This window comes from Lactuca serriola, chromosome 4 (genome assembly GCF_051521515.1).
Source record: "Lactuca serriola cultivar US96UC23 chromosome 4, Lser_US96UC23_V15, whole genome shotgun sequence".
In the NCBI taxonomy this organism is placed as follows: Eukaryota; Viridiplantae; Streptophyta; class Magnoliopsida; order Asterales; family Asteraceae; genus Lactuca; species Lactuca serriola.
In genome coordinates this window covers 214,257,061-214,272,793 of record NC_136411.1, presented here as the reverse complement: position 1 = coordinate 214,272,793, position 15,733 = coordinate 214,257,061, and the positions used below count along the sequence as shown (strand labels likewise).

At 33.0% G+C, this 15,733-nt stretch overlaps 2 protein-coding genes across 2 annotated transcripts; both read left to right on the top strand.

Moving 5' to 3' along the window:
- Nucleotides 1-1,075: 1,075 nt before the first annotated feature.
- LOC145103259 (uncharacterized) lies at nt 1,076-4,635 on the top strand. The gene is made up of 16 exons (XM_079040818.1): nt 1,076-1,534; nt 1,633-1,694; nt 1,790-1,857; nt 1,969-2,090; nt 2,186-2,291; nt 2,368-2,419; nt 2,506-2,623; nt 2,734-2,764; nt 2,844-2,867; nt 2,988-3,112; nt 3,194-3,275; nt 3,388-3,510; nt 3,600-3,653; nt 3,752-3,821; nt 3,950-3,983; nt 4,088-4,635. The coding sequence occupies exons 1-16, from the start codon at nt 1,342-1,344 to the stop codon at nt 4,492-4,494; spliced, it is 1,671 nt and encodes a 556-aa protein (XP_078896944.1). The 5' UTR covers nt 1,076-1,341; the 3' UTR covers nt 4,495-4,635.
- Nucleotides 4,636-9,896: 5,261 nt separating this feature from the next.
- LOC145103258 (uncharacterized) lies at nt 9,897-13,872 on the top strand. The gene is made up of 16 exons (XM_079040817.1): nt 9,897-10,248; nt 10,347-10,408; nt 10,513-10,580; nt 10,695-10,816; nt 10,916-11,021; nt 11,098-11,149; nt 11,232-11,349; nt 11,462-11,492; nt 11,608-11,631; nt 11,821-11,945; nt 12,043-12,124; nt 12,232-12,354; nt 12,447-12,500; nt 12,591-12,660; nt 13,064-13,097; nt 13,226-13,872. The coding sequence occupies exons 1-16, from the start codon at nt 10,056-10,058 to the stop codon at nt 13,684-13,686; spliced, it is 1,725 nt and encodes a 574-aa protein (XP_078896943.1). The 5' UTR covers nt 9,897-10,055; the 3' UTR covers nt 13,687-13,872.
- The last annotated feature ends 1,861 nt before the right edge of the window (nt 13,873-15,733 follow it).

Genomic DNA, 15,733 nt, shown 5'->3' with positions numbered 1-15,733 from the left:
AAACCTTCTACCACCACCGACTGGAGCTCCCAAGAAAATATATGAGACTCCGAAGAAGAACACCTATCCGGTCACTTCGGGGCCCCATGATCCTCATGTGCTGATTTCCAACAATGAGATCTTTGCTATGATGAAGAGTCTGGAACGACAGGTTGCCCAACAGTAGGAATATAACAGGACGATCCTCAAGGAGTGGAAAGAATAAGGACAAAATTCCACAAGCCTTAGGAGGCAGCGCCCTCGGTCTTGCAGCCCAAAATCCTGAACTTTGACAACATAGGATTCTCAGTGATCCGTCGCGAGATTCAGGATCCTAACGAAACCTTTGTTGCTCCCAATAACAGGGATTCTGGTAACTCTACCAATAATAATAAATTTACAACTAACTCAATGGATCTTGACACAGATTTAAGCCTGATCATGACTAAGGAGCTATAACAACTAAGACAAATGATCTCAAGCGTACCGGGAGTAGTTCAACCGCTACCAAAAGTATCCCTCACAAGTCACATAATCTCTAGATTCATTCCGACGATAACTGACATTGAAGTTCCAAAACGCTTTCAGACCCCCAACATGAAACCCTACGATAGAACTACATATTATGAGAAACACATGGCATAGTGTAGGGAGATGATGAAGATTATTCTCATCCCCACTCACTTGAAAGAAGCTTGCATGTGCAAGGGCTTTGGTTCCATCCTCATGGGATCTGCTATAAAATGGCTCCTTAATGTTCCTCCTTACTCTCTCTCTCCTATTCTCTTATACTACATGTTTTAAGACTTGTATCTTAGTTATTTTTGTATTTTTCTTAGTTGAATGGGTTGAAAAAGATAAGGTTTCTGTGTGTTGTGAGTTAGGAAAGATGAATAAAACAAAGACAAAAAATTAATGTAATAGTTGGTTGAATGGGTTGGGAGGGAATCCCTCCTCAATAATTAATGATCGGTGATAAATATAAATGATGACCTTGAAATTGAATCTTTTGACAACACCTCGCCTGGGTCTTTTGCATGTTACTCTTTAGCGCGGCACCATCCGTAATATTCCGTATAATCCACAATCGGCTTTCTATCCTGCACGACTCCATCCTCACAAAGAAACAAAATGATATCGGAAAAAGGGACCAAATAGCTTGTTGAACTAAGTTTAAACATAAATAGCTTCCCATTTCTTCTCTTTCTCTCTCCTTTTTAAATTCAGTCCTATCGCGCCTTACATTCCCATTCTTCGAGTAGGGTTTTAGCAAAACCCCTCTTTTTTATTTCGGTCATTACTTTTGCTGTCGTTTTTCGGTGGTTTACCTGTCGGACTGTCGTTTTCCTTGTTTGACCGGAAATGTCGTCGTCGGTAGCGCTGGAGACAGAGAAGAAAGAAGAGGATGTGAAAGGAGGGGAACTGTTGTTCTGTGGTACGACATATTGGGGCACCGCTGACCGCCGTCACGTGCCACCGATAAGCAACTTAGTTTCTCCCACACGACTTCGTCCTCTCGTCGGCGTCGACATCCGCTTCGTTGCATCAGGCTGCGGTAAGTCCCGCTCAACGCTTTTTCATTTTTGGACCATGATTCAACAGATACACTGTTAAAACCCGAAACTTTATACTGTTCTTGAACATCTTATGAAGCATCTAGTCATTGTGTGGCATTGGATATCCATGGACGTTGCTACACATGGGGACGAAATGACGTGAGTTCATATCATTTCTTCACATATACCAAAATAGCCATCAAAATCGAAATCTCGTATGATTTAAACAGTAAATCACTGTGTTATTTTTGCAGAAGGGGCAACTTGGACATGGTGATAAAATCATTCGAGAGAAGCCAACACTCGTGACTGGTTTGTCTAAGTAAGACAAAGATTCGAAACCTTTTTTACCCTTTAAGCAAACTACACTCTTCGATTGTAGTCTATTTCTGTATTTGTTTTTCGATTTTGAAAAATTTCAAATCTTTTTCAGGTTCAAAGCTGTGAAAGCAGGAAGTGGGTTAGGTCATACTGTTGTTCAAACTGAAGATGGCCTTTCTTTCTCTTTTGGTTGGAACAAACATGGGCAACTTGGAACAGGGTCAACCAAAAATGGTGATTTCCTCTGTTTTCTTTATAATCACGTGCTTATTTTCTGGCTTCTAGAAGATTCTTCCATGCTTTAACTTTAACATCTTTTGATTATGTAGAATTTGAATTATCTCCAGTACGTTGTCTTATAACGGATGTAAAAGATGTTTCATGTGGGGCTGATTTTACTGTTTGGTTATCTTCCATTGAAGGCGCTTCGATACTGTAAATTGTCAAATTTACCCTCTTCGATTCACACTTGTTAACATGTTTAAATAAAGTTTTTTTTGTTGGTTTTTAGAACTGCGGGACATCCACAGTATGGTCAACTTGGACATGGAACTGATAATGAGGTATTTATGTAACATGTTAATTTCTTTCTTCTTTTAGTTTAATTATAATCTTTAATTTATAATGGATTGTGTTTATTTTTATGTAGTACAACATGAAGGAAAGCTCTGTGAAGCTTGCTTATGAAGCTCAACCTGTGCCTAAGGCAATAGCTTCTCTTTCTGAGGAAACAATAATCAAAATTGCTTGTGGGTCTAATCATACAGGTAGTTTAAATTTTACATTTAAAATTTTTTAAAAGATTTGCTCATTCTTTATACCTTTCTTTTGTTATACATTTGTTTGTTTTTACTTTGTAAGTGTTTTGACTCTTCAGTTGCATTGGGTTCAAAGGGCTATCTTTATACGTAAGTTATCATCTATCTAGTTTATGATTATATGTTTTTTTTTAGAGATGACTAATGCTGCATCTTGAATACATTGTAGGTGGGGAAATGGAGGATATGGAAGGTAAAATATGACTAATTCCATTCCATTCAATTCTTTCAGATTCCAATTCCAATTCCATTCTTTAATCAGTAATTATACGCTCGAGTTGATGCAACATCTACAATCTTGATAACATAACAGGCTTGGACATAGAGAGCAAAAAGACGAATTTACCCCTCGGCGTGTTGATGTTTTCACAAAGCATAATACTTTACCACCCACTGCGGTTATTTCAGCTGGTTGTGTAAACTCTGCCTCTACTGCTGGTATGCTTTCAATTCTTTATTTAAACACTTTTATTTATTTATTTATTTTATTAATTCATTTCCTTTTTTTTTGTAATAAAGGTGCAGGGCAGATGTACATGTGGGGTAAAATAAAGAACAAGGGTGATTGTTGGATGTACCCTAAACCTCTCATGGATCTCAGGTTTTGACATTTTTTTCTTTAAATGATAAAGAACAAAATTGAAAAAAGTATGAAGTTTTTAATTTTTAATTCTAAATAAATAAATATTCATCTATCTGTTGCAATGTTACAGTGGGTGGAACATACGTTGCATGGATTCAGGGAATATGCATTATTTTGTTGGTGCAGATGCTTCATGCATAAGTTGGGGCAATGCTCTATTTGGTCAACTTGGATATGGACCTAATCAGCAGAAGTATATAATATATTTATATAATTTCATTTAAAAAAAATCATTTCATGGTTTTTGCTAATTTGTTGTGTTTTATATATGGGGGGTTTCAGATCTTCTGGGATACCCAAAAAGGTTGATGATCTTGAGGATATGCATGTTATCAGGTTTGTATTTGAGTCATACATATATAAATATATAATTATATATACATATGAACATATTATTTATTTATTTATTATTTTTTTTTAATGTGTTTGTGTAGTGTTGCATGTGGTTCATCACATTCCTTGGTGGTGGTTGATAGGGCAAATGTAGGGAAACGGCTTGACAAGGTATTCCTTATCTGTAGTACTATAGAAACAGGGGAGGAATGGAATGGTTAATTCCGTAGGAATCGAAATCTGTTTATTGGTTTTACTTTATTTAATTCCAAGTTGGCTTGTTGTTTCTATTTCTACAGCTTGATGTTTATGATGGCAAAGATCCCAGTGAAGGTATGCATGCTCATTTACTTACATTTCACAAATGAGATTCAGTTTTATAATTTTAGATTCTCTCTCTTTAATTTATACCCTAACCATGAATTCCTTTGATTCAGTGATTGAAGAACCTTCAACTGCTAAGAAACCTAAAAAGAAGACTGAAAAATCCAGCAAGGCAAAATCTGAGGAGCCACCAGAGTCAGAAGTTGAAGAGGAAAACAGTAATGAAAGTGAAGATGATAGTGATGAAAAAGCAAATAGGGGTGGTAGAAGGAAGAAGCAGAAGGGTGGCAAAGGCCGCCCATCGGCCACCACAAAGGGAGGAGCAACACCTGAAAAATCCAACAAGAGGAAGACGAAATCTGAGGAGCCACCTGAGTCAGAAGTCGAAGAGGAAAACGGTGATGAAAAAGGTGGAAGGAAGAAGCAGAAGGGCCCATCAGCCGCCACAAAGGGAGGAGCAACACCAACACCAACACCAACACCGGCCAAAAGAGGAAGAGGAAGGCCCAAGAAATGTTAGACAAAGGGGTTTTGGCAGTTTGTAGTTGTTGTAACTTTTTGTTTCACTGATCTTGTATGTATATTGATTGATGATTCACCCTTTTTTAACCATGGATTTATGGTTGGGATGTGGTTATTTTTAGTGGGTGTTTGGGATTGATTCTGAAATTGTTTTATTAGCTTATTGACTTTTCAAAAAACCAATAAGCTAAAAAAGTGTTTTGGCTGTTTAAAATGGCTTTTGAAATGCTTCAAGTTCAATTACCCTAAAAATTAATCCCTTTTGGTCATTTTTCCATTAAAAAATTAAGCCAAACATTTATCAATGACTTTTTAGTTTTTTCCACCACAAAATCTAAGGGGTTTGGGTCGAGTAGGTCCAAAAATAAATCCATTTGACATGTTTGATTTGGCTTCTACGGGGGTGTCTGGCTCAATTTTTCACAGCTTAAAAATCTTTTTTGGAAAAGTTATAAAAAGTCAGGATTTCCTGACTTTTTCAAAAAGTTCATTTTCTTGTATAAAAACTTCAAAAGTAGTTTTTAAAACTAGTTTTGCCAAATATCTTTTGTTTTTTTTCTTTTCCAAAAAGGACTTTTGGGCTGTGAAAAAGTAAGCCAAACACTCCTTACATATTAGACCCCATGGGGGTTTCAGGGCGGGAATGCCTACCCCCGCCCCCGAAATTAAAACGGGGGTTAACCTTTCCCCCACCCCCGTCCCCGCCCCCGGTTTTTATAAAAAAATTCCGCCAAATGGGACGGGGACCCCACGGGAACGGGGTCCCATGGGACTTTTTGACATCTCTATCTTTCTTGACTTAATCCATTAAGTACAAGTCTCCCACTTCCAGATCTGAATCAATAAGATGTGTAATGGGATAAAGTTTCCAACTTTATCCATACTAATGCCCCAATCATTCTAGATCTAAACTTTAATACACCAAAATGGCCTAAAGGAGCAAGATAACATGCATGACTTAAAAGGAAGGCAAAAGATCATAACTTTCCTAGTCCATCAATATAGTTGTTTTAAATTTCTAGGAATAGAAAAGTGGACTATTTTCCCCCTTTATATTGCTTGTTGATAACTTCAAGTTCTCTATGTTTCTTTTATGATCGTTGTGGGTGTCATGCTGAGATGTACTATGTGGGTGTTTCTTTGATGTTTGTGTTGCTCTTATGTTCTTTAACATAACTACCACCCAACTTCCATGTCCTACCTGGTTACAACCATCGTATAACACACATCCACCGAGAGTATGACATTTTAAATTGAAATGAGTTAATAGTGATTATTTATTTAAATTGTCATTCAAAGTTCACTTTTGACTATCGATGGATGTGTGTTAGCTGATGGTTGTTGTCAGGTAAGGTATGGAGGTTAGGTGGTAGTTAGGTTAAAGAGCATAAGAGGAACACTCACATAGTGTTTCTCACCATGACACCTATAACGATGCATAAGAAGGAGCGTATAGAGTTTGAAATGGTCAACAAACAATATGGGAGTACGTTGTCCACCTTTCCATTGCTAGAAATAAACAACTACAACTTTTACTTTGTTACTAGGCGAATGTCCGCGCGTTGCGCAGGAACAACTATATGGTTGAAATCTTTACAAATATATGTTTTTTTTTTTTTTTAAAAAAAATACAACAATAACATTGTTGTTAAATTTGATATAATAATTCGTATACTAAATTGATTATTTTGAATTATATGATATATATACATCTATTATAACTGCATAATCTCAGCCGTTTAAATGATTTCTACCCGCGAGTTACTCATGAATAAAATTAAATAAATATATGGTTTAATATTATTTATAGTTGTTGTTATTGTTAATTAATTTTTTAAAATTTATTTGTTTAACGTTTTAATTTCTATCATTATAATTATTTAAAACATCAAACATTGTTTTTTTATTTTAAAGGTAACAATATAATCATTTATATAAAGTTATTTTTAACTATTGTTATTGTAAGTTATTTTAAGTTACTTATTTGAAAACTTTTAACGATTATACAAATATATTTAGAAAATATTTTAGTTAAATTTATACTGTAATTTAGTTTTTGCATTTAGCACTACAATTTATCACTTTAAACTATTCACAAAATATTCATTGAGTTTTTTAAGTGGAACTGACATTTATATTTAAGTTGACAGGATAATGTTATATTTAAATTAACAATTTAAATAATTTGTCTAAACTGTTCAAAAGTTGTAGGTTTAATTTGTTAATGGTTTATATACAACAACATATTAAATCTAATAAATTAAGTATAATATTTTAAAAGTTAAAGACATTACTTTATAAGTAGAAGTAAATATATTATTTTAATATTGAGATTTAGTTTATTTATGATTATACTTTAGGTTTGATATTTATTTAACCTTATTAACCAACGTATAATTATTATTAGAAAGATACTACAATTTATCACTTTTAACTATTTACAAAATATTCATTGGGTTGTTTAAGTTAAAGTAAAATTTATATTTAAGTTAATCCTGTAATTTTATATTTAAATTTGTAATTTAAGTATTTTATACAAATTGTTCAAAAGTTGTAGATTTAAAATGATAATGGCTTATATCCAACAATATATTAAAACTAATAAATTAAGTATAATATGTTAAAAGTTCAAAAAAAAATAACTTTATAAGTAGAAGTAAATATATTCTTTTAATATTAAAATTTAGCTTATATATGATTATACTTTAGGTTTAATATTTATTTAATCTTATTAACAAAATTATAATCATTATTAGAAAGAAATTGAAAAGTCATGAGAGTTTCAAATGAATGTGGTTTGAGGAAGTTAAAAAAGGGAGTTTCAAATGCATAAGATTCAAGAAAAAATGCTAGCTTTATAAGTATGTATGATAATAAAAACAATATGTTGCGTTTATAAATGCTTTGTAATAATAATATACATTAGTTCAAGGTTAATCTTTCAAAAAGTCTTAATATTGACTATTGATTAAAAATAAGGTATTCTACAAAAATGTCCTAATATTTTGACTAAGGTATTCTGTGAAACCGACCGAATAGAGCTTTTTCGAAGTTTTAGCTGACATTTTTTTCTTTTTTAGTAAAAAAATATTAATTTCGGATTAAACCGTGAACTGACTCAAAATATTAGAACTTTATCGAAGATTTCCTTTTGGCTTTTGGGATCTGTCCCAAAGCTTTTCCTTTCCATAGGTGTGAGTCCCCAGCCTGAAATTGTATTATTTTTTTTATTTCTAATTAATAATAATAATTTTTTTCGAAAGAGCCATCCTCTTTTATCCAAAAAATTATATATATATATATATATATATATATATATATATATATATATTATATCGCGAAAGGCCCTATTTTTATTTTACCGTGAGCCTCAAATTGTATTGGGACAACTTTGATTAGGAAAAGAGATGACCCGATTACTATAGAGCATCCAAGTGGCTACGTAGCAACACTACATTTAACAAAACCCGCCTTGAGTGTTTTCGAGATGATTACACCATGTCTTGCACACGACATGCATTTTAAAACCATGCTTAAACACAAGATGCAAGTTTATAAGAGCAAAAGGATGTTTTAGCATTTAACATTACCATCGATACATTACTTAAGGCTGCAGAGAGTGGGGGTCACTATAACCTCACTAGCCTCACTAGTACACACCACACACCGCCCCCAAGGCTTGCCAAGGGTGCAACGAGATGAATCAAGAGACAAAATGGAGAGGGTGAGTTTGTAGGGGGAGGATTCTAAATACACATACTTAAAACCACTTTTAACTTAGTCAAAACCACTAATCAAAAGTCAAATAAAATATTAAAAAAATATAATAAAAAATAAAAATGTAATTTACTGTGAACTGGAAAAATTATAAGGGTTATAGGGCCTACACTTTTTAAGCTAAATGTATCAACTTTTTAAAATAATTTGATCTATATTAATATGTAATTGCAACTATGCCATCTTTAATCTAAGTCATTTCAATGTTATAATTTTATTTTAAATTTATGTATGTGCATTTTTATAGTAAGTTTTAAGTTATGACTATTCATTTATTAATTGCTGAATAATAACGTAAAACCATTGGTATAACATTCATTACATAATAATAATATAAAAATAATGTTTTTATGTTCTCATAAATAAAAACAATAAAAAAGTGAGAGAACGTAAAAACACTATTTTTATGTTATTATTCTGCAATGAATTTTGTATCCATAACTTTATGTCATTATTCAACAATGAATAAGTGAATAGTCACATGTTAAAACTAAAATTCGAATTTGGTACAAAAATACACATACATAAGTATATAATAGAATAATAAAATTCTAATGAATATATGAATAATGAAACGTTAATATTAATATTAGAATTACTTCAATACTACACATCTACAACATTCATTATAGAATAATAACATAAACAAAGTGTTTTTATGTTCACACTATTTGTTGTTTTTATTTGAACTTACTGATATATATATATATATATATATATATATATATATATATATATATATATATATATATATATATATATATATATATATATATATATATATATATATATATAAATGAGACTTTTCTCTCGGCCTCTTTAATGTTTCGCTAGACTGTTGAGTTTGAGCTATGAGTTCTGACCTAAGCTAGTCTTTCAGATTAGGCAGGGAACATGAGGGACAATTCCTCACTATCGAAATTCCCTTACAGTTCTAGAATGTAATTTTTTATAGATTTCCGGGCACCATTCCCGACTTCTCATGTTGCTATAGTATAATAAGAGATAGACGCCTATCTTTAAGTCACTTATCGACACTCAAGCATGTTCATCCTGCTTTTTTTCCTTTATAAGACTGGAAGACTACCTCACCTTCCTGCAATTCAATTCCCTAATGAAATCAACTACCTGTCTAAATGCACTAGCTGACTTCTCTATTACATAACGCTTCTCACCTGACTTCATAATCACAGCTAAGCTGCCTACTGTGAGGATCTAGTTGTTGCTTCATGCTCACCTTCCTTCATAATTATAGGCTAGGAGAGTACGATAGTGATTAGCTATGATGAGTTGACCCTTCCTCCACCCCGCTTGATGAATTCTCATTCAAAAAAGGTCAATTAGCTACAATGTCTTTTTAGCCGATCCCTAAATTAACACACCATTACTTTTTATTTTTTTTTATCAACTTTGATCTATCATTCCTGTAACCTACAAAAAAAGAAAAAGAAAAAAATGATATTATATCAAAAAAAATCTGATTATTCAAAGGATGCTACCCCTTTCCATATCCCACTTTTTATCTACTCGTCCTCCGTATAGAAACAAAATGACATCGGAAAGAGCGACCAAATAGCTGTTGAACTATAAATTTAAACATAAATAGCTTCCCATTTACTTACTTTCTCTCGCCTTTTTAAATTCATTCCTATCGCGCTTTACATTCTCATTCTTCGATCAGGGTTTTAGCAAAACCCCTCTTTTTTTTATTCGGCCATCACTTTTGCTACCATTTTTCTGTGGTTTACCTGTCGGACTGTCGTTTTGCTTGTTTGACCGGAAATGTCATCGTCGGTAGCGCTGGAGACAGAGAAGAAAGAAGAGGATGTGAAAGGAGGGGAACTGTTGTTCTGTGGTACGACATATTGGGGCACCGCTGACCGCCGTCACGTGTCACCGCAAAGCAACTTAATTTCTCCCACACGACTTCAGCCTCTCGTCGGCGTCGACATCCGTTTTGTTGCCTCCGGCAGCGGTAAGTCCCGCGCGATGATTTTTCATTATTCGACTAAGATTCAACATATACACAGTTAAAATCCCTAAGTTTATACTGTTCTTGAACATTTTATGCAGCATCTAGTCATTGTGTGGCTTTGGATGTCGATGGACGTTGCTACACATGGGGACGAAATGACGTGAGTTCAAATCATTTCTTCACATATACCAAAATAGCCATCAAAATCGAAACTTCGTATGGTTTTCGACATTTAAACTGTAAATCACTTTGTTATTTTTGCAGAAGGGGCAACTTGGACATGGTGATACAATCATTCGAGAGAAGCCAACACTTGTGTCTGGTTTGTCTAAGTAAGACAAAAGATTCGAAAGCTTTTATACCCTTTAAGCAAACTATACTCTTCGATTGTAGTCTATTTCTGTATTTGTGTTTCGATTTTTGAAAAATTTCAAATCTTTTTTCAGGTATAAAGTTGTGAAAGCAGGAAGTGGGTCAGGTCATACTGTTGTTCAAACTGAAGATGGCCTTTCTTTCTCTTTTGGTTGGAACAAACATGGGCAACTTGGAACAGGGTCAACAAAAAATGGTGAGTGATTTCCTCTGTTTTCTTTATAATCACGTGCTTATTTTATGGCTTCTAGAAGATTCTTTCATTCTTTAACTTTAACATCTTTTGATTATGTAGAGTTTGAATTATCTCCAGTACGTTGTCTTATAACGGATGTAAAAGATGTTTCATGTGGGGCTGATTTTACTGTTTGGTTATCTTCCATTGAAGGCGCTTCGATACTGTAAATTGTCAAATTTACCCTCTTCGATTCACACTTGTTAATATGTTGAAATAAGTTTTTTTTTGTTGGTATTTAGAACTGCGGGACATCCACAGTATGGTCAACTTGGACATGGAACTGATAATGAGGTATTTATGTAACATTTCTATCATGTTTTAGTTTAATTATAAAATCTTAAATCTTTAATGGATTATGTTTATTTTTATATAGTACAACATGAAGGAAAGCTCTGTGAAGCTTGCTTATGAAGCTCAACCTGTGCCTAAGGCAATAGCTTCTCTTTCTGAGGAAACAATAATCAAAGTTGCTTGTGGCTCTAATCATACAGGTAGTTTAAATTTTACATTTAAAATTTTTTAAAAGATTTGCTCATTCTTTATACATTATATGTTTATAATTTATGTTTTTTCTTTTATTATCTATCATGGGTGATTTTTCAGTTGCATTGGATTCAAAGGGCTATGTTTATACGTAAGTTATCATTATCATGTATCTATGTTATTAATGATTATATATTTACATGTCAATTGTTGGGACTCTTTTATTTTTTAAACTATATTAATTTTGTATCTTAAATACGTTGTAGGTGGGGCAATGGAGGATATGGAAGGTGAATAATTTCTTTCTTTCATTTAATTCCCAAACATTTTTTCCCTATCAAAATTACTCAAATACCCTTTTAGCCTATTGTTTCTCTCTTTTCGCTCACGGATTCCATTCCATTTCCAGCCAACCAATTCCAATTCCAGTTCCGTTCTTTAATAATTAATTAATATCTAAAATCTTGATAACATAACAGGCTTGGACATAGAGAGCAAAAAGACGAATTTACCCCACGTCGTGTTGATGTTTTCACAAAGCATAATACTTTACCACCCACTGCGGTTATTTCAGCTGGTTCTGTAAGCTCTGCTTGTACTGCTGGTATGCTTCAAATTTTTTATCGAAAACTTATTTATTTTATTTTATGAATTCTTTTCGTATTTTAAATTTGAATCACTTTTTATTTTTTGTAATCCAGGTGCAGGGCAGATGTACATGTGGGGTAAAATAAAGGTTACTGGTGATAATTGGATGTACCCTAAACCTCTCATGGATCTCAGGTTTTGACTTTTGACTTTTGACTTTTGACCTTCTTCTCCAAATGATATTTCTTGCATTTAATTTTGTATTTTAAATAAATACTCATCTATCTGTTGTAATGTTACAGTGGGTGGAACATACGTTGCATGGATTCAGGGAATATGCATTATTTTGTTGGTGCAGATACTTCATGCATAAGTTGGGGCAACGCTCAATCTGGTGAACTTGGATATGGGCCTAATCAGCAGAAGTATATAATATATAATATATATTTTTCTTTATTATTTCATTTAAAAAAAATCATTTCATGGTTGCTAAGTTGTTGTGTTTTATGGGGTGCAGATCTTCAGCGATACCCAAAAAGGTTGATGATCTTGAGGATATGCATGTTCTCAGGTTTGTATTTGAGTCATACATGTATAATTTTATATACATATGAACATATTATGTATTTTTATTTTATTTTATTTTTTTGTGTTTGTGTAGTGTTGCATGTGGTTCAGCACATTCCTTGGTGGTGGTTGATAGGTCAAGTGTAGGGAAAAGGCTTGACAAGGTATTCCTTTCCTTATCTCTACTATGGAATGGAATGGTTAATTCCATTGGAATCAAAATAATTTGTTTGTTTTTCATTCTAATAGTAATGAGAATAACCAATGGGCCCACTTTTGTTTGTTTTCTTTATTTATCACTTCCTTTTTTTCACTCTGTCTTGGAATTGAATGAAAAGTTGCATTATTACTGATTAAAATTGTAAAAAAAATCAAACAAGATTTGTATTTTGAACACACAAATCTTGTTTATTTTTTTAAATCAAACAAATAGTTTTTCTTATTTACTTATTTGGGGTTCAGTAGAGTGCCTAACTTTTTTTATTCAAACTACAGTTTTCTATTTTTCAGTTATTGGTTTTACTTTTATTTAATTTTCAAGTTGACTTGTTGTTTCTATTTCTACAGCTTGATGTTTATGATGGCAAAGATCCCAGTGAAGGTATTAATGCTCATTTACATTTAACAAATGAGATTCTTATTCCAAATGAAATTTTATAATTTTAGATTCTCTCGCTCTTTTTAATTTATTCTACAAATGTGACCCTAATCATGAATTTTTTGATTCAGTGACTGAAGAACCTTCTAGTAAAACTGGAACTGCTAAAAAACCTAAAAAGGCGAGTGCTGCAAAAACATCTGAAAAATCAAAGAAGAAGACAAAATCTGAGGAGCCACCTGAGTCAGAAGTTGAAGAGGAAAATGGTAATGAAAGTGAAGACGGTAGTGATGAAAAAGCAAATGGAAATGGTGGAAAGAAGAAGCAGAAGGGTGGCAAGACTTCCGGCAAAGGCCGTGGTGGAGGCCGCCCATCGGCCACCACAAAGGGAGGAGCAACACCTCAAAAATCCAACAAGAGGAAGACGAAATCTGAGGAGCCACCTGAGTCAGAAGTCGAAGAGGAAAACGGTGATGAAAAAGGTGGAAGGAAGAAGCAGAAGGGCCCATCTGCCGCCACAAAGGGAGGAGCAACACCAACACCAACACCAACACCGGCCAAAAGAGGAAGAGGAAGGCCCAAGAAATGTTAGACAAAGGGGTTTTAGTTGTAACTTTTTGTTTCACTGATCTCGTATATTCATGATTCACCCTTTTAAGTTTTAACTGTGGATTTCTGGTTGGGATGTGGTTATTTTTGGTTGTAGGAAAAGAGAACTAATGTCGGCTATGATGGGTTTTTTCCCTTTTTGCTACCATAGTGGAACGATTCTCTTAAATGATTGGTGTATTTTGGTCTTATGATTTTGCAATTAGGTATGGGTTATGATTTGTGTATTTTGGTCTTATGATTTTGCAATTAGGTATGGGTTCCGGGAATACTTAGTAAATACTTAGATTTTTATGACATTTGTCCGCTAAAATACTGTCTAAAATAATAATATTTAAAAAAAGGAAATCTACAGAAATTCCCAATATTTTGGGAAATGTTTTAAAAAGTCATAAATTTATTTTTTAAGAAATTTATTCAGTTTAATCTTTTTTAATCTATTTAACTAGTCACCATGCCAAGTCACCATACCATCTGGAGATATGTGATGATTTGGGTTGACGTGGACATGCCACCTTAGCTTATTGCTTGGTAATGGAAAAAATTGTTTTTTCGAAAAGAATAAGGCGTGCGGTGTGCCATCTAGACATATGTGATGTTTTGGGTTGATGTGGAAATGCCACCTTAGCTTCTTGCTTAGAGCATTTGGTATGGATTTTTTGAGGTGATGTTATAACACCTTATAACATCAAGGGAGAAATAATGTTCATGGTGTTATGACCATGTTATGAGAATGTTAAGAGAAGAAAAATAGAGAGAGATGAAATGTGCAGCCAATCAATGTTCCCGTTTCATGGTGTTATGACTATGTTGAGATGGCACATCAGCAATATCACTTCTCGTTTCATGGTGTTATGACTATGTTGAGATGCCACATCAGCAATATCACTTCTCGTTGCCCATACCGTATGCTCTTAATAACGAAAAAAATTGATTTTTCGAAAAGAATGAGGTTATGAGGTTTCGAACTCAGGCTTCACTCCAACATCTCAACAAGTTAACCAATTGAGCTACAAGACATTTATGTACTATCTCCTTTCGTTAACATATATATATTATGCATGAAGCTTTTTTATTTAAAAAGAAAAAACAAAGGCCAGAGGGTTAAAAACTACGCCTACACATACCAAAAGCGTCGCTCTTACTAGTTGAGGTACATGCTAAAGAGATGTCAAGATATGCCATATCAGATTTTTCTGCCGCCTAATCTCTTGTCGTAGAAAAAAAATTAAAACAAAAATGCAAATAAAAAATGACCAATAACATCCAGCCTTCTAATTTTAGAATAAAAATAAAAAAAACAAATATAAAAGGACCACAACCAACTCCAAAGAATCTTTTCTTCTCTCTCTTCTTCCTAGTGAACTAACGAGCTCTTTTTAGCATATTGCTTGACATGGTGAAGGGAGTGGTGTTTTGTTAATGCCAAGTTTTTGGGGAGTGGGCTTGTCGCCCCCACTCCCTTTACCTTACATGATGAACCTTTAAATACATTTATTATTATTATTATTATTATTAAAAACGATTAAATACTTATAAAAAAGATTAAATCTTTTTTTTATAGAATTGTTTTTATATTTATTTAATCATTTTTATACAGTTTATAAAAAATGTTTTTATACATTTAGAAAAAGAAAAATTCTTATTTATTAAAAAAACATTAATTTAGTTATAAAAACATATATTAATTATCACATAATATTAATTAAAATAACGATTAACTTTTTTTTCATTGCGTTTTTAATAATAAAATAATATTAATTGAAATAATAATATAATTGTATTTAAATCTTCATAATTGTGTACATTAAATACAAGGAGAAGGAATCAAAACAGTCAAGGTGCATATCACAATAAGAGGGATGTTTTGTGTTTGTGTAGATGCAGGTTTGAACCGTGCTTGCTCCTATTTTTTTTTAGAAAAAGCGTCATGCATAATAGATATATTAAGTAATGAAAAAAAAGAGTCATAAAAGTCTTACGGCTCAAGGTAAACTTGCTCAACTGGTTGAGGGGAGGCACGAGTGAGA